At 47.8% G+C, this 18,881-nt stretch overlaps 1 protein-coding gene across 1 annotated transcript; it reads right to left on the bottom strand.

Moving 5' to 3' along the window:
- Window positions 1–6,594: 6,594 nt before the first annotated feature.
- Window positions 6,595–18,745, bottom strand: DNAJB11 (DnaJ heat shock protein family (Hsp40) member B11). Its single transcript, XM_030028450.2, has 10 exons — window positions 18,543–18,745; window positions 18,273–18,429; window positions 14,651–14,748; window positions 13,412–13,544; window positions 12,319–12,461; window positions 11,680–11,762; window positions 11,009–11,066; window positions 10,325–10,436; window positions 9,761–9,920; window positions 6,595–6,982 (listed from the first exon to the last, which is right to left on the bottom strand). The coding sequence occupies exons 1-10, from the start codon at window positions 18,710–18,712 to the stop codon at window positions 6,918–6,920; spliced, it is 1,179 nt and encodes a 392-aa protein (XP_029884310.1). The 5' UTR covers window positions 18,713–18,745; the 3' UTR covers window positions 6,595–6,917.
- Window positions 18,746–18,881: the final 136 nt, after the last annotated feature.

Genomic DNA, 18,881 nt, shown 5'->3' with positions numbered 1-18,881 from the left:
TAGCAAGATTTTGAGCATGACGCCCCTCGTCTCCACTGCCCTGAGGGCAGGAAGGGCTAGGGATGAGCCAGGAGCTGGCTTGGGCCACCAAAAGAGAGGACAGCACAGGGGCAAGGAGCTTTCCTGGATTAACTTCCAGCTCATTCCTTTCTAAATTCCCTTCCCTGCGGCTCAAAGCAAGAAAGAAAGGGTAGGCAGGGGGGAGGATGGGAAAAGAGATGCAGGACAGAAAGGGGATGGGAAGATGACATAGTGGTTGTCCTTAAGGCGGGACAGAGGAGGAGGTCTCTAAAGACCACATCTCATCACCCTGGCCACCAGCCATCACCACTGCCCCCCGCCCCCAGCAGCCCCCCGCCTCCACCAGGCTCCCAGGGCAGGAGCCAGGGTGCTTCCCACCCTTCAGCAGGCTCCTTTGCAAAAGGGAAATGGCAGCCAAGAGGTCAGAGGATCCAAAACAACAAGGCTGAGGCACATGAACGTCATTGCTTGGCCTCTAAAGAAGCACCCTTGGCGGGAGCTCTGCTGCAGGCTGAGCACTGCCTGTCCCCACTGCGGGCATTAGGGGACGTGAAGCTGATGCTGAAGATCAAATGCCGTAGGTTTGCTTCCCACGAAGGGATAAAAACACTTGTAGCCAGCTTCCAGCTAGGAGAAACCATTGCATTCATGGCTCTGCTTTGGTTTTCGGACTTGGGGCATCTCTGCTGCCCGCATGCGGAGGTAGATGTTGCATTGTGGTCCCAAGACCCAGAGTGATTCTGATGCCAAGTCCTGTCCCAGGGCTGCAGCTCCTTGCTCCGGCTGGGAGGGCAGAGCATGGATCCCACAGGAGAGCGATGCCCCAAGGCTGCGATGGTGTGTTGGACACAGACTGGCAGCAGGGATGGCACCTGGGCAGACCCGGGCTGGAGAAACTGGGGAGGTCTGGAACATCAGGGCTCGTTTTGCTTTACGCTTCTGAAATGCATCATCTTTTGGACAGATGAGGAAGTCTCTGCTTTAAACAGCTCTGGAAAAGCCTTTTTCCTGCCACTGGGCCCCCTGTGCGTATCGGTCGCAGCAGGAGAACATTCCAGAAAGAAGCTGACTTTGCTGCTGGTCTCTTGAGTCTCTGCCAGCGATCAGAAGGGCATGGGGCAGCACCCAGCAGCGGGGACCCCCCAAAATGGCAGGATCCCAAGAAACAGTCTCATCTTGAACCATGCCTGCAGGCAACATGCCCAAAGCTGCCACCCCCAACCCCATGGCCACCTCCCTGGTGGTGACCAGCACCAATGCCACGGCGGCCAAGAGCAAAGGGATTATGGCAATAGCATGCACCCCCAGCACATCGTAGCCCCAAAATTTCTCTTCCTTATGCCCAAACTGCCTCATCACAGGGCCACCAACACCTGGCCTGGTGCAGTGTGCTGGTGACATGTGGCCTGGTTACCCCAGCCCACAAGTAGGGCTCCCTCCCCACCACTGCTCCAACAGGCACCATCTCTCCAGCAGCTGGTAGCCACATCCATGGCCGATCCTCTCCCAAATTTGGCTATTCCGCCCTTGATCACAGGTTGGGACAGGCGCCAACACTTAACCGCATATCCTGTCAACCGAGGGTTGTTTTTAATTTTGTCCTTGGTTTTTTTTCTTTTTTTTCTTTGATTTCTGCAAGAGGGTGAACAAACCCGCACACAGACCTTTGGAGGCTTTAACCAACTCCCCCACTCCCCCCACCCCCACAGCATCTGCCCCAAAGCAAACCAGCCTGGTTATCCACACCGATTGCCACGTGAGGCTTTGCTTTCCATGCGCCGCATGGTTTCCATCACTCAGCTCTGCTATCGCTGGCTTGGATAAGGGTTGAGATAAGACGCCCAGCCTCGAACCTTGCTCCAGTGAGTAAGATGATGCCGACGTGCCGGGAACTGGTTTTCCCCTTTGCCCACGTCCCAAGGGTGCTTCAGAGCTGCAGGCACATTCCCTTCCTGCCTAGCAGGGACACGCAGTCCCCCCGGCTGCCTTTCAGACATCAGCTCCCACTGCAAGGTCAGCATCCCTGACAATGTCCTTCGGGATCTTCTGGCTGGTCGCACAGCATCATTGGCTCTGTACTCCAAGCGGCAGCCATGGTGTCCTGCCCATCCCCAGGGGCAAAGGGATGGATGGTTCCAGGAGCTGCCCAAAAACCACAGCGGTGGGGTCCTGTGCCTGCTTGGGTGGGGATGGGGAAGGCAGCAGCTGGGGGAAAAAAAAAAATGAGGCTGATGGGATCAGTGCTTATCAGGAAAATGGGTAGCACCAGATTTAAGTCTGGAAGAAGGGATTATCCTTGTAAACACCCCTTACGCACTCAGTGCCTGTGCTGGTGTCATCATCACTTTTCTGGACTAAACAAGCTCCGTTCTTCTGAATTCCCCCAGAGGTCACATTGTCACAGCCCCAGATGTTTTCATTTCTGGCATCACCAGCTTTGGGACACCCTTTTTAAGCTTGGAGGGTGCACTGGGATGAGGGGAGTTGCAACATGTGGAGCCTCTGGCCAGCCTTCCCTGAGCAAGGGATGCTTTTTTAGGGCAACAGTTTTGGGGGTGGAGGCTGTCGAGTATCTGCTTTCTAGCAGCCTCCTGCTCCCACACAAGAGTGAGCAGGTCCCTGGAAATATTTAACATGAGAGGAAAGGGCTGTGCTGGTGAGTCCCTCCTCGGAGGGCATATGGGTGACCAGGACCCCTCACTGCCCTCTTCCCTTTCCTCTCACCTCCCAGGTCAGCATGCCTGACCAAGACAGAGGAAACAGGAGGAGAAAACTGGCTGCTAGCCACAGCTAACACTGAGCAGGGCTATGCGGCAGTCAGGATGAAGGGAGGCTCCTGGGCAGTGGGATACCACCAGTCCCACCACACCTCCTGCCCTGCCCCAGCCAGGCTGTCCCCTCCCTGGGGACTGCTTCAGTTCGAGCAAGCCATCCCTTGCAAGATGCCCCACCACTGCTCATGCAATGCTGCTCATCAGCCTGATGGCGCAGGAGCAGAGATGGGGGCTGCTATCTAGAAATCACATTAAAGACTCCAGCCAGACATGGTCTTCAGACATTTGAGCAGATGGATTCAGGAACATTGCAAAGCTATGTGTCTTCAGATCAATTTTATCCTGGCACCAGTCACTTCTCCCCTCCTCTCTCTGCTGCCCATCTCTCGGAAGCAGAAAAGTTTAGATATATATAAGTACTTTAAAATAACAAGCTCTTTGGAAAAAAAAAACCCAAAAAACCAAAACCAAGCCAGCCTGCGCTGTACTCACAGAGAAGTTTCCATGGAGAAGAAACCATTGTTAGGGAACACTTTCACCCCCTGCCTGGACCTGGGGAGGAGGGGATGCTCTGTGCAAGCAGTGCCACTTGCTGTGGCGAGAACTAAGACAGCAGTGGTCCTCTGCATGGCTGAAGCCATCAGGAACAAACCACTCCCTTGGGCCAGACTGCTTCCCAGGACCCACGTACCTAATGCTGAAACTCCCACATGCAGCCCCAAAACTTCCACCATCTGGTCTGGGATGGGCAATGTGGCTTTAGATGCAGCAAGCCCAGACTGCGGGGGCACAGGAGAAGCAGACAAGGCTGCTAGGGCATGATGCTTTCTGGAAAAGCAGATGTGAACCCTGAAAACATCTGAAAAGCAAGTTTTTTCACACCCATCCTCTATCTGCTATGGAGTCCTCACCCCAACTGCTCCTTCACTTCCCCTGGGATGGGAGGGATCCAACCAAAGGGTGGTAACATAGTGCTGATGGATGCAATGGTATCTTAAAGCTGAGCCTGTGATGAGGCCCCAGAGGAACACACACAACTTCTGGAGGTGATCAAAACCATTCACTGCAGAAATAAGTCAGGATCCCATTTTAGCCAGGCAAGGACCATGTGCTTGTTTAAACACCACCTTCTCAAAACAGCAAGGACATCTAGAAACATGTTTCAAGGACAAGTGTTTTGCTAGAAGGATTGAACAACATGCCTATATCTAAACCCTCAACAATCCTTGACTTGTGCAAGGATTTAGGGTAAAAGGGGACCAGTTTTTTTTTTTTTTTTTTTTTTTTTTTTTTTTTGATCCAATTTGGGAACACCAGCATTGCTTAGAAGGGGCTGGAAATTAAGCCTGTGCATTACATGATTCCCAGCTCAGAGGTTCACACCTTCAGGATGCTTGCATGGTCCCAAACCAAAAAGAGGCAATATGAACACCTAAGCCTCCTAAGCAGCATATGAGATAAAGGAGTCCACGTGCACTGTGACTCACTCACACCAGCTAAATGTTACTGAAATAGGGGACACAGGATGTCTCCAACACTGAACAGCTTCCACATCCCCCCACCCAGACACCTTGGGGCCCTTGGAGAGAAAAACCTCCCTATGATCCTAGAAGCAGCACAACTTTCCCAAGGCAAGCAGACCAAAACAAGTGGAAGTATTTGAACCAGACCCTGGCAAGCACTAATGTACGCTGCTGCCTGGGGAGAAAGCATGATAACCCTGGAAGCTTTGTCTGAAAGTGGGAAAAGCGGAAGATCCCAGCTCTGCACACACCCCACAGCAGGGAGGGAAAAGGAAAATGGAAGGAAGCAGGGTTGCTTGGTATGATTAGGGGCTTTCTTTACTGTTTTTCTTCTCACACTTGTAAATGCTGGGGCTTTGCAGCTATTGTTGCTGTTCTACATAGCACTGGCTTCTCAGAGTACAGACCCACAATGAAAAAAAACAAACCCCAACCAACCAACAACAGGAAGGAAAAGAATTAGCAGGGAAAGGAAAAGCAGCAGCAGGAACAAGTACTCATGCCCGAAATAAATGCACTGCCTGCTGCTAGGGCTGCAGGTAGGAGAGGTTACATCACCTTCTCCTGTAGAGAGGCTGACTTTGGTGTGAAGTCCTGGCTTTTTGGCTTTATTGCTACAGGTGAGCACTGGCAGCATGGTTGTGCACCAGTGGAACAGGAAGGCAGAAAGGCAATCATCAAACAGACCCTCGAGGGCCTAAGACAACAGCAACCAGCCCCATGCACAGGGATAGCAAAAGGAGAGTTTCTTTGAAGTCTGAGGTTTCTTAAAAATCTAAGCTAAGGGGGGAAGCAGGGGTAGAACTGCCTACAGACACCTGGAAAGAGCTGGTCATCAAATAGGCAGACACTCAAGGTAGCAGCCTCAGCTGGGATTAATGGCTTACTTTTACAGATTTTGAGGAAGATGAGCATTGAGACCAAGCGTTTGGCATCCCAGGCTTGTCTTGCCCCCATCTCTCAGCTGTTCCCGAAGCCCCTGCTTTGCTCTGCCAAGGCAAACGTACAAAGGATCCAACAGGAAACCTCCCCAGTGCTGCTGCTTCCGCTGCGTCAGCTCCTGCTGGAGTTTAAGGGCAGGACAAAAGGGCTGGGCCAGAGCTCTCTCCACCTTTCTGAGCTCAGAGCTGAGCTACTTAAAGTTCACAATGAAGAACCCCCCGCCCCCCGAACCCCAAAAAACTACCTTGAGTCTCCTGCTACTGCTCCCCAGCAAACATTTGCATGTAGGAAAAACAGATTCCATCCACTTCCCAGGCAGGGGATGAGGTATAAGGCAGCAGCTGTAAGGATCCCACTTCATAGCCCCTAAGAGCCCAGAGGGAAGGAGCAGAACACCTTCCTACATGAACAACTGACTCATTTATCTTGCTGCCTATGTCCCTGTCACAGTAAAGCACAAGTCTGACTGACACAGGCAGCTCCAAGAAATTGCTTAGGTACCACTCTTGAAGAACATGTGGAGATGAGAGTTTCTGATGGGGATGCTTAAAGCAGCAGGGTCTTCACAACAGATACCAGTGCAGAACAAGTACCTTCCTGACAGGTTACAAGGCCCTTGGTTCAAATAAAGCAGCAACAGAGCTTTTGCTGGCATTAGCAGCTGTAGTTTCACCCTTTACAGCACCTCATAGCTTAGATGACTGAAGGGACCATTCCTTGTTAGTCCAACAACTTGCAGCTGTCCCAGGGCAAGGGCTGCTGAAATACATAACCAGGTAGTTTTTGCCATTCCAACTGAAACATCTTTATTTCTGTGCTGTTAGCTTCATCTATCCTCACAGAGGACAGAGTGCAGGAGGTAAGTGAGCTTTTCCAGACAAGCTGCTGGTTACATTTGGGGGCAGCGAGGAAGAACCAAGGCCACGAGGAGCCATTCCCATTATTTTCCAAAATCCCACCATGACAATCTGAGGAGTCTTTGCTAAGCTGTTGTGACTTCAAATTTAAAACCAACCATTAACTTTTGGGACAAGCAGACTACTTGGTAGTTAAGAACGTCCACAGGAGCCTTAAGAGACTTTTCCCCCTGCTTTCCCAACCACGTGTCGGGCCTAACATAGCCCATAAGGCTCTCCTGCCAGTCCACTCCCAACAGCACCTGTACTCCTGCCCCAGAAACACAGATTCTGAAGCAATACCACACTCTGGACTCAGAGGGGAAGGGGAAGAAGGGCTGGGATTAAAAAACCCCCAAAAACCAGAAACTCAGAAGACACTGACACAAAGGACATAAAAAGCAGGAGAAGCTATGAAAATATGTTGAGATGGTCAAGAAAAGTCACATGAAAATATATTTAAAAAACAGAAATTCCAATCTGCATGGAATTTAAAACTCCTTTCCCCACCTTTTTTTCCTGCTCAAGGAGTCTCTTTGTTGTTCCAGGATCTGGAACATGATAGGCAGCACCAGTTATGTCCTGAAAAGGGTAGTATTTCCCCCGACTCATCTGAGCACTTCCACCATTTACAAAGAAAAAATTATATATACCTCAACAATTGCCCCACCCTCCCTCTTTTCCATTCTACAGTGGGCAGGAGAAAGGACTGCAAACAAATCTGACTTTTCATTTTCAGTTAAGTCCCATTTTTCCACACATCAATATCCCTGCAATCCATTGTACACCTTCTGCACCGATCCTTGTTTCAATAACTGTTTGAGACCTGCAAGAGAAAAGAAAGCGTTAGTGCACAGCACAAACAGGAGGAGGACTCTGCATTTGTGGTTCCTGCTGCATTTACACATCTGGCTTGTAGGCCCGGTGGCACCAGCCTTTCAAGGCTGAGCCTGTGTATCTGAATAATGCAAACACTGGTACTCTAAAAGCATCATTTAAAAAAAAAAAAAAAAAAAAAAAAAAAAAAAAAAAGAAGGAAAAATCCCCCCAAACTCAGTGGTGCAACAGCTTTACTCCTGCTCCTTCAGCATTCCTACAAGGAGAAACAGGACTTAGGTTAGTGATGCTGTAACAGTGCTTTCATGCACTCTTGGGACCACACCAGGCCAGTGGTTCCAGGGACAAAGCCTCCTCTGCTACAAACTCAAAGCCTGGCGCACCACCTCAAGATCGTCACAGTTCTGTAAGGGATAAAGCCGACCCCCAGAGCTGCTTTGCTGTTGAAGTTGACAACAATTTTTTCATCTTAGGTACAAATGCAACAACAAACAACTTGCTGAGTATTTCTGGAGTCTAATTCATCTAGCTTATCTCCCCAGGCTCCCTCTACAGCCCAAGAAATCTGCTAGCAGCAAGCTTGGGAGGGCTACACTTGAGTCCTTCTGGACTTGCCAGCTACAGAAATCCACATGAGTAATTAGAAAGCACAGGTTTTCACACTGGCATGTGGTGCCTGGGGACACTACTGTCCACTAGAAGTAGTCCCTGAAGGCAGGTAAGAGGAGCAAACTCTTATCCGGGGGCTTAAGTATCCTACTGAAGACCTGAAAATCTTAAGTTTTTTTGAAACCCACTGTTTCACAAAGGAATCTAGATGACTTTTCAAATGCCATCTTCCCCACCCCTGAAAGCCCATGCATAAAACATTTCAAAGAACTGCCTGCTCTAAGATCCTGTCAGTATCAAATTCTTACCAGAGCAGGATAAGAGAAGAGCGAGTCAGCCCTTAAAACCATAATAGCTCATTTACTGGGGTCAGCATGGTCAGGGAAAGACTGGCAGGTCTTCACTGCTACTTAAAGAGCGAATCCGCACAAAACAGAGGAAGGAGACTTGTCAAGAACGGATGTGTTCCACTGTTTTGCCAGAGATAATTGGAGGGGATTCCCTTTTTAAAATCAGCCTGGTAACACACTGCCAGAATTCCCACTGCCCTGGCTATGGGGCCCCTCAGGGAATGGCAGTATCTCTGTTCTGATCAGCACCAGAAACCACTGAGCCTGAGGAGGGGCTGTCAGGACCCAAAACAGAGAGGAAAACTCCCCACAACATGGGTAACTTTCAAATAATAATAAAAAAAATTAAGCTAAACTGCTATAATTCTGCTGTTGGATGTCCCCCAAACAGCATCAGCCTTGCAACAAAGCATACAAACAGACCTCTCTGTTCCCAGGATATCCATAAAGGTGTGTGAGCAATTTTGACAAACACGGAGGCTTCTGTCACTGCTCTTTGTCCAGTTTCTTCACAAACTGCCAAGAGCAACAGCTAGAAAAACCTCACGTCTGTTTGAGAAGTGCTGTTGCTTTATGAAACTTCAAAAAGGGCAGCAGAGCCTGGAATGAGACTTCACACTGATGCGGTCACTGTGCTCCACAACCCTCACTGGGCACAAAACACTTGCAACAAGCAGGAAAGCACAGGGGTCAAAACACAAAACAGGTTCACTCAAAGCACAGCCCAGAGGCATGGACCTCACAGCTCAAACACCTGCAGAGAGAACCACAGAACACCAGTCAACCCTGAAGCTGCAGCTCCCAACTGGGCTCCAAGTGGTAGCTAGCCCAGCATTGTCAACACAGCAGTAAGTGCCATAGGGCTGAGAAAAGCCCACCCAGGGCTTGGCTTCCCTCTACAAACTTGAAGAGTCCAGGGAAGCTGCACATTTGGCTCATTCCACCAGGGCAGCTGCCAGAATCCACTAAAAAGGGCACCTTCAAAAGAAGTAAGTATGATAGTCCTGACCAGCAGAAGTTCTGGGAGTGGGGATTTTCTGAAGAGTTGCACTGGTACATGCCAGGAGCTTCTTTGCCTCGTAGCTAGGATGGGGCCTACTCTGATGCCTTATGCAGAGCAGAAGAACCTACCGCAGAGGCTGCTGAAGCAAAGAGGAATTTCCAGCTAGAAGTACAGTATTTACCCTCCTGCCAATTCTAAGATTTCTACACAGTTCATCAAGTTTCCATTTGAGCACTGAAGCTGAGAAGCAGGTCTCTCCTACAAAATATCTGCATTGCACCCTTCTTCCCTATATGATCGCAAAGCACTTTGAGTAGAAGGAGATGTAGAGAGGAACAATCCTTTTCTTGATGCTGCATGACACTGTTTACCCTAGACAGCAGAGGGATTTTCACAAGTCTTGCCTCCAAGAAAGTAGAAACAGGGGCTGGAAAACTGCTTGTGATCCCACTCCAGCAAAGGCAAAGCAGACAGAGGCTAAGCCCAGTAAGTCTTTCAGTTCAGACAGATGGCCAGCTACAAAACAAAGCACCTGCAAACTTGCCAAGTGCTACATCCCAGCAGTGGCACATCCCAGCCTAATCTCGTTCCCTACAACTGCAGCAGCCAAGCTCACTTGTCCTGTGATTAACTTCCGTTTCCCTTTGAAGCATTGGCCAACTGTGATATGTTGTACAAGGGGCACAGGGAAAGGAGAGCCCCTCCTGACCACTGCAGGCCATGGGTTCAGTTGTGCCAACTTCTTATCAGCTTTGGTGAGAGGTCTGTGCAGCCTGCTGCTGTGACAGAGCTTTAAAAGACGCACCTTCCCGCTGTTCGTTTGTCAGCTGCTCTTTGGGGAACTCCACATCAAATGTTATTATTAGTGAGCCTTTGATATTATTATTATCAAAATTTGGAAGACCTTCTCCTTTCTTCCACAGTTTGGCCCCAGGTTTCGTAATTTTATCCCGAGCAACGTGAACCTAGAGACAAAAAAAATTTCAGAACATTACTAGTGTTCTTGTACCCCAATACTCCCAATGCCCATTCCAAAGCACTGGAAAGCTTCAAATGGTATTGATCCCTTGCCAAAGTCGGTAATATTCAAGGGGTCCAGGCAGTATTACTGGGACACGTGCCAGAACTAACACCACCCAAGACGGCACATGCAGTAACTGCTGTGACAGCCTGGAATTGAGACCCACACTCTGCACCCCTTGTACAGGGCCTGTTTTGGCTCCATGGGAATTGGCCTGGAAGGCTCTAGCAGAGGGGATACTGTATACAACCAGCAGCTGCACAGACCCCAAGCAAGCTAACCCTCAGCACAGGAGACCTGCAGTTAAATTTTGTTTACACACAGCAAGAAAGCAAACCATTGCTTCACCTTGTGCCCATCTAAGTGGGCGATATCCATTTCAAAGCCTGTAAGTGCCTCGACCAGCGAGATTGTCACGTTTGTGTACAAGTCATCTCCTCTTCTTTCAAAGACTGGGTGCCTGTGGAAATAAGACATTGAAACTTTTCTCCTTCCCCATAGGGGAAATAGGTCCTCTAGCTTCCTCCCCTCTATTTGCGAGTTTGGAGAATTCACAAGTCAGAGAGGAAGTGAAGAATGAATGAACTTTAGCTTCATTTTCCTGTGCTCGAGGTATGTACTACAAAATAACCTTTCTATTTCTAGTGCAATGAGTGGTGAGGCGTGTCAAGAAGTTGTGACTCACACAACAATGTTCTTAGTAGTGCACTTCCTTACAACAGAGAGATAGTATGTTTATGGAAAAAGGAGGTATTTCTTGTGATTCACACAGGAGCTACTAATGCATGCCAGAATTCAAGCCAAACAAAATAAAAGTGGAATTATCACAGCATATTAATGGTGAATCCAGCTACTCTAGCATCATCAGTGTTGAACATCCTGCACAGCCCTGAGTACCAGACCCCTGGCTGCACCAACTCTGCTGAAGAGCAAGCTACATGCTAACCAAATGGGCAACACTAGCCAGAAAGTTGTTTGCAAGTTTCCTTTACAGCAACCAGAAAGAGCGGTCTAACTAGGCCAGTTACTTACTTAAGAACTTTTATTCGGAAGCGCAAATCACCTGGCTCCCCATCCACATGGGGTTCACCTGTGAAAAACAAAGAAGAGCTCTGTTTAAAGCAGGTAGGTAGTAACAACTGAATAAACAAGCAGCCTATTAAACACAATAGAGATTTGCAGCTCACATGTTAAAGGAAAAAAAAACAACTAGTTGATCTTTACATGACTAAAACCTTGCTTATACAAAACTGTTATTAAAGAGCCTAGGACTTTCTGAGTATTGCCTCAATGAGCTCATACCTCTCTGCTGTTCTGGAAGACTTGCCTGCATGTTAATGATGTCTTTTACTTGTTAAAGGACTTCATCTCCTTGGGCAGAGGGGATTCCCTCAAATACTCAAGCCTTGAACAGATGCTCCTACTCAAAAGTTATCCGAAACATCAGATTTAGAGCTTTTTTTGTGTGTGTGCGTGCCACCAGTACCAGCAAAGGGACTGGAACTCAGAGCATTATCCAGACTTAGCAAAGAGTATCCTCCTGGATTTCAGCAGCATGCAGAGGACACAGCCCTTAAAGCCACATGTGCTGATCAGTTACCCAGAGCTGGGCTTGGACACTTTCACTGCCATGAAGACCCGCCTCACATCACAGAAAAGGAGCAAGTCAAAGCTGAGCAGCAGGGCAGCGCTCATTTACATACCTTCACCAATGAAGGGATACTCCATACCATCCCTCACGCCTGGCTCTATTTCCACTTCTAGTGTTCGCTCCTCGTTCACAAGCCTGCAAAGGGGAAGAGCAAGCAAGCGCTAGGTTTTCAACAGTAGGTGGTAGCACCTATTTATGTTACTGGGGTAATGAGAAGACCCCCACAAGTTAACACATACTTTCTCCTTGCTCACATCTAAAACTGGAGGGCAAGTGCTGCCTTTCTTGTGTGCTGATACTCATCTAGAAGAGAAGGCAAAGTTAAGCTCCTAAATGCACAGTCAGCATCTGGATGCGTGACTGCAACACAGTATTCCACGTCCAGCTGTTCCCAGCTGGAAACCATGGCCCTCCCTGACTTTGTTTATTCAGATTTAGTTGTGGAACTTCCACTGTAGTATGACTGATTGTTCAAGGAGTAAGAGGCTGAAAAAGCAAATTGGGGAGCTCTACATCTAATGGAGCTGGCCATCTCTACTGTAAGAATAAAGACTGGCTCCTTGGAAATGAGAAACCTGAATTAAGTTTTTCCAAATTCCCCAGGTCTTACTGGTAGTACAGGCACTTTCCTCCATCTAGTGGTAGGTTTTTGAATAAACATCCATATAGCAGTAAAGTGCGTAAAACTCACTTGACATTTGGACATTCATCACAAACAACTTCTTGAGTCATCTGGAAACGTCCAGGACCCAACTGGGTGGTCCTCATCTCCTGCCGGCAATTGCATTTCCGTTTGCCAGGTGCCTGTCTTGCCACTGGCTTGTTCCTGACAACCTGCATGGAAGAGGAAGAGGTTGATACCAGCACACAGGCCAGCACTCTTGGGTCTCCACAAGGGTCTGGATTTCTCAAACAGCCTGAACGCAACTTGGTTTTGTGTGCTGCCTCCACAGTAGCTCCAAATGGCCTCAGCAAAACATTCTGACAACAGTTTTCACCTTGTATCTCTTGCTAATCACACATTAAATACCAGAAAAACCTGCTCTGACACCACTATTACCATTTCCTTTCTCATTCCTGCACACCTTTCTAAATAGGAAAGGTAACACTACGATGAAACACCTGACACGTGTGGGACAAGGAAGCTGTCGTAACCACAAACTGGCAAAATTGTCTGGAGTTCCCTATTTACCCAGGCACTTGCAACACAAATACAATCAATGCAAATTCTAACACACAGAATAGCAGGGACTGTCAGCACCAGAAATGTAGTTTGCTTAAAAAAAATAAAAAATAATTAAAAGGCCACCATACATTTGCCAAGTATGCAGTCCAGAAATTTGCAGTGACATGTTTGGCCATTTAAAGAGGCTATGAAAAATCCTGAAGATGGTTTTGCAAGAATTGCAAAATGAATTTGAGGCTTATGAATGGCCCCTCAAACATCACTAAATTCTACAGAGAGACCACTTACACCTTTTCCAACCTAGCTACTGCAATAAAAAAAGCTACAGCCAGTCACTGACAGCCAAGAAATAAGCTATTATCACAAGAAGCATCCCTTTATCGAGAAATTGCCAGACAGCAAAGATGAATAAATGTATTGTTAACTACTAGCAAATAGCATCACAACATCCTCCACTGTCACTGCCAGATACTAAGAAAATGAGCATCTATTTTAGTTCTATTCTTGGGAGAAGATACCATTCTAAGCAGTGGCCAGGCCAGGCATCTCAAACCTGAGAACACACTGGAGAGACTGACAGGCAAGCAGTCAAACTTACTTCTACGAAGTTTCCTGAATACACCTCCTCCAGTGTAACCTCCAGGTCCACAATGATGTCACTTCCTCGGGGAATGTTCCTGTCTTGTTGGCGAGGGTTACCTCCAAACATGAATCCAAAGTCCCCAAAGAAGCTAGAGTAAAGCACATCAATTAGTTTAGGAAGGAATTCTAATCAAATGAGGCTTTGACGAAGACAGCCACCCAAGGCAGCAGCAAGGTGCTGCTTGGCAAATGCTTCTAGTCCCCTAGAGAACAGCCTCCTCACAGTACAAAAGCACCATAGTAAATCCAGATACCTCTTTTTGCTCTTCCAGGACACAAGCACATGCCTTCAAACAAAGCACTCCCTTTGGAAGAGTTTTCTGTACTAAAGAAGAAAAGCTTTGGAGCAGGAGTTGAATGCCAACACCTCAAAATCTGACCACTGCCTAAAGGAAGTCCTCTCTGTGCTGCACTGCTCCTCAGGTACCATCACCACAACGTGCAAACTCTGAGTAGCACTCCATCTCTGGCACTGCAAGTCAGTACTAACAGGCTGGTTTTCAGTAGTCTGAGGACAAGGGGGATGAGAAAAAATTTCCTAGCAATTCTACGTATTTTTCCTCAAAACAGACCAGCAATGTGTGACTTCTCACCCAGAAGGATTACATGAGATGAGCAACTTCAGGAATTGTTTTAGTAAATTTGTGCCTAGCAGAACCAAAGGGGCCTTAAACAGAAAAATCAGGTTCCGCCTGAGCAACATGCAAGTGCCTTCAGATTTTAATGATCCAAATTCTACAGTTGCTCTGAAATGTACTATAAGTCACTACAGCATTACTTTGCAAAAGAAAGAGTGACCCCCAAAGGGCATGCATGATCTGTGACAACAGGTTAAACATCAATCACATACCAGATAACACAAGAAAGTTCCTACATGTTTAATGCAACTGCAGCACCTTACAAATCACCCACACTGGTGACACAGCTCACCAAGTGAGCAAGAGCTGCCCATGTGGGAAGACAGCACTGGTTCCTACTCACTGCTCTTGAAGCAAGGACTGATGCAAGACAGACAACTGAAAACTGCACATGGGATACCCACTGTAAATGTATTTCTTCAAATTCTCAACTGTCACTTCAGATCAGTGCCTCTGGACTGGGTAACGTAGAATTTGCCCACATCAAACACATGCACGAGCATCACAAAATTAAAGCACCAACTGTAGAATAGCCTGAAGTGGCAAAATCCCCTTACTGTGAGAATATGTCTCCATGGGAGCTCTGGTGCCCATCCTTCAATCCCTCCTCACCGTACGCATCATACTGCTTCCTCTTCTCCTCATCTGACAGCACCTGGCAAAGGGATGCAAGCAGACAAGACATTCACCCACAGCCGAGCTGAGTTATTTAAACAAGGCTCTGAGAAGAAGCTCACCAGTACTCTTCACTGAGAGACAAGCAGCAATGCTTTACATTACAGAAGCACTGGCTAGAACTTGCTTACTGAACTAGGAAAGTTAAACATTTACCAGTTAAACCCACAAAAAGTATGGTTAGTTTATTAAAACAGCAGAAGCAAACCAGAAAATATAAACAATGCTGAGTTTACCTTAAGGATTAAAAAAGAACCAGAAGGAATAATTCAAATCAGTTCCTACAAAGCAGGACACACTAATACCACCCCTGTTTCTCAGTTTGTTCTTCAAGCACAAAGAATGTGTATTTCTCCGGCTACTATTTCTTAACAATTAGCAATGATGGTAAGTTTGCCTACCAAGCTGAACCTACCAAATATGGTAACTCTGCACCAGTTTGAATGCTGGCCCTCATCTCTAAGGGCAGCAAAAGTTAGATCTAACTTCAGTACTGAGACAGAATAACACATCCCAACACACATGACTTTCAAGACTGTAAAGCTTCAATTTTAATTCTCAAGTATTAATCTTTGCTCTTTCCTCCCCCAGAGATCCAGAAGTTTCCCGTCACATTTAATCCTCCTTCCCCTTCCTCCCCTATTGATCATGTTTGGGAAGGTTAAAATTGTCAGGTTAGCTTTCAGAAGGCTAGAGAGGAGTGGAAACAGGTGGAGAAGCTGGCTAAACGATGAAAACCAGCCTGAATTTGTAACCAATGACAAATGCTAACAACAGGGAAAAAAACCAACAGCGGCTTTACTAGCTTCATCTAGTGGGTAAGAGTTCAATTCTCCCTTTGCCACTTCAGATTTTGCATTAAAACACACATTTCCTAAAACCAGGATGAGCTTTCCATTTTGTGATCTGTTGGCATCAGAGCAAAATTATTCCAGTAAAGTACTGCACAGTACCAACAATACCACAAGCAGCAAGAAAGGAATTATGAATACAAAATATTTGCCTTTCCATTAATTTTCCTTCTTTCTGCAGGCTGCTGGAGAACACAACTCAACTCCAAGAACACAATTTCAAGCACTGTGAATAGAGTTCTTGTTTGATGTTAGGTTGCCTTGAAAGTGAAGCAACTACAGTGGATAAGTTTAGAAAAAAAACACCCATGAAAACACCACCCCCAAACCATCCTGAAGCTAATGACTATACCCAGAGGCGCCTCAGTTCCCTCACGTGGGATCAGTCTCCTTTCTAATTGAACCAACTGTGTTCAGACCACACAGCTGCAGGGTGGAAATCACTTAGGCTGTTAAAATGAAGGAGACAGAGTAGTTTAATTAACCTACTTTCCCCACAATTTTTTTTTTAAGACTTGGCTATAGATAGTCTGCTAGCCAAACCCTGAGCAGCAGTACTACTGACAGTGGCTGTTGTTTTATGGCAAAAAGCATCCTGGTTTAGGTTATAAGGGAAACAATTCTAGCTCCCTTCTGCCCAAAACAATCAAATCAACACACTGCATCTCGTTGCTAGTTTAGCAGAAGTATTTGCAAGCTGTGCTGGCTAAACAAAGAGACAAAGACCTTGCGGGACATCAAAACGTTACTTCTTCCAAACCTATTTGAGAAACCATGTACATCAATACTGGATTTCAATATTCTGATGCATCTCTCTTCAGCAAGAAGCACATAAATGAAAAATTTGAAGGGAGGTTTCCTAGTTTAATCTTCACTAGCACCCGGTGAGAGCATGTTGCATTTGTACTGTCTGTGTTAGCAGTAGAACGCCACACTTGATGTTGAACACGGACACTGTTGTGCTTCAATAATACCCTGGTTAGGGGGAAGCAGACTCAGTCACTGCTCATAAAAGTTAATATTCAGCTACTCCTGCCACCACATCGCCTGCTGATTTGATTTTACAACCATTTTCTCCCCAATGTTTTTAATAGAAGGAGTACTCTCAACTGTTACTATGGCAAAGACTGAAATAAACTGGGACTCAGGGAAGAGGTACAGAAATGCTTCCCATGCATAAAGTACTGTCAAATGTGACAAGATCCCGATTCACAGAAATGACACCAAGCTCACAGCTTTGAAGTAAACTGCATGCATCAATCTTCAGATGCTGCAAATCACAGGTAACAAATACTTTTTTCCACAAAAAAATTCTTTACACTCACTGGTTTCCCTGTGATAGTTCAGCCAATTTATTTCAGAATAGATAAGTCTGAGATAAGAAGAGGTCCCAGCTCTGATACAAAAATAATGTGTTTTCTTTCTGACCAAAGAGGAGTGCATTCAAGCTGTTTCTCACTTCCTCAATCATTTTATATTTGCATATCTGAAAAGCAGAGAAGCATCAGGGACGGAAGCAGGAGTCACGCTACAGCTGTAGGCTGAGCGGCACGACCAGACTGCAGCGGGAACGCAAACCCTTTCCCCTCTTGAAGCCCAGCTCCCCAAAGAGGACACAAACCTCGCACCCAAAGAGCCCACCAGTGCAGGCAAGCTCCCAGCAGAACTGCTGCTACAAATTCTTGCTGGTCAACGCCATCTTCCCCGGGGGCCCTCTGCTCTATGGGGGACGGCAGGAACAGATAGAAACCAACAGTGACAGAAGGGAGATAAAAAGGACAGAGAGTGTGGAAGAAACAGATCCTATCACCCTACCTAAATTGCGTTAACATTTATGTATGTGGTGGAGGAAGTAGGCTTTGACTTAATACATTTAGCTAGTAAAATAATCTATATGTGATTTATATAGTGCAGTGTGCTGTTAGTGTCAGGTATCATTCATATGCTACTATATTATCATGGAAACAACACGAATCATTGTGCGTATGTGACCCACAATTATTTTTCCCACCTTAATGTCTTCTAAAACGCAAGCCGACCATCTTTTATCTCCTAACAACTCGGACTTACAGCCAGTCCCTATATATACAGACACATGTTCCTGTGCTAATACTTAGAGCTGATGCAACTCTATTTCTTCCTTGATAAGCTATTAGAAAATACCAAATAACTTTAACTTGCTGCCTTCACTTTCTCCTGGCTAAGGGAGCTAAGGTCTTTTACTGTCCTCTGACAGAGGGAGCCCTCTAATCAACCTGGCAGCCTCTCTACCTTTGCTTTTTATTTGGTAGAATGTCTGAAATTCGATATAGTAATAGGGGGAGGACAGATTGCACCTGTGCCTTATAGAAGGGCCTTTACATTTCCTAGAAGCCCTGCTTTCTCCTTCCCCTAAATGTTATAGGATGAAGCCTCATGAGACTACTCGTTGACCAAGCTCAGCTTCATGCTCCCAGCATGTTTTACCGCAAAACCCATCCACCCTGGCGAGGGCTCGGAAGACTCAAGGTTCTCCAAATCCTTCACAACAGGGTGCACAACTTCACCCCTCTCCTTCCCCAGCAACTACACCGGGCCCCCCTACACCGCAGGTAGTGGTGCGGCGAACGAGCGCGGGGGGGCGGGGGAGGTAACCCGCAGCCCCGGGCCTCACCTCGTAAGCAGCCCCCAGGTCCTGGAACTTCTCCTGCGCCCGGGGGTCGTCGGGGTTCCTGTCGGGATGGAGCTGCAGCGCCAGTTTCCGATAAGCCTTCTTGATGTCCTTGATGGAGGCGCCGCGGGACACCCCCAGGATCTTGTAGAAGTCCCTCCTGCCGGGGAGAGGGGGGGGGGGGGGAAGGGAGCAAGGCCCCGTCAGCACTGCGGCCGAGGAGGCAGGCCCGGCGCTGAGGGGACACCACACACACAGGCCCGGCGCACTCACCCAGCGGCGGCCTCCCCGCAGAGGCAGAGCAGCAGGAGGCAGAGGCGGCCGAGCCAGCCGGGGGCCATGGCGAGGCGGCCGGGCCTGCCTGGGGGGCGGCGGGGAGAGGGGGCGGCGCTCTCCGGACGGGTCCGCAGCGCCGCAGCCGCCCGACCCGGCCCGGCCACCATTAGACGTGAAGCGGGACCCGGTGACGGCCGCCGGCCAATAGGAGCGCGGCGCAGCCCCGCGCGCTGCGTGCCGCCGGCCTATCGGCTGCGAACACTTCACCGCCGGCTCGACGCCGTCGGCCAATCGCCTGCCGGACGTCGGCTGTGAGCCTGCCGGGCCAATCACGAC

Source organism: Aquila chrysaetos, chromosome 10, assembly GCF_900496995.4.
Source record: "Aquila chrysaetos chrysaetos chromosome 10, bAquChr1.4, whole genome shotgun sequence".
In the NCBI taxonomy this organism is placed as follows: Eukaryota; Metazoa; Chordata; class Aves; order Accipitriformes; family Accipitridae; genus Aquila; species Aquila chrysaetos.
The sequence above is the reverse complement of the archived record's forward strand: the minus strand, read 5'-3'. Positions and strand labels throughout refer to the sequence as shown.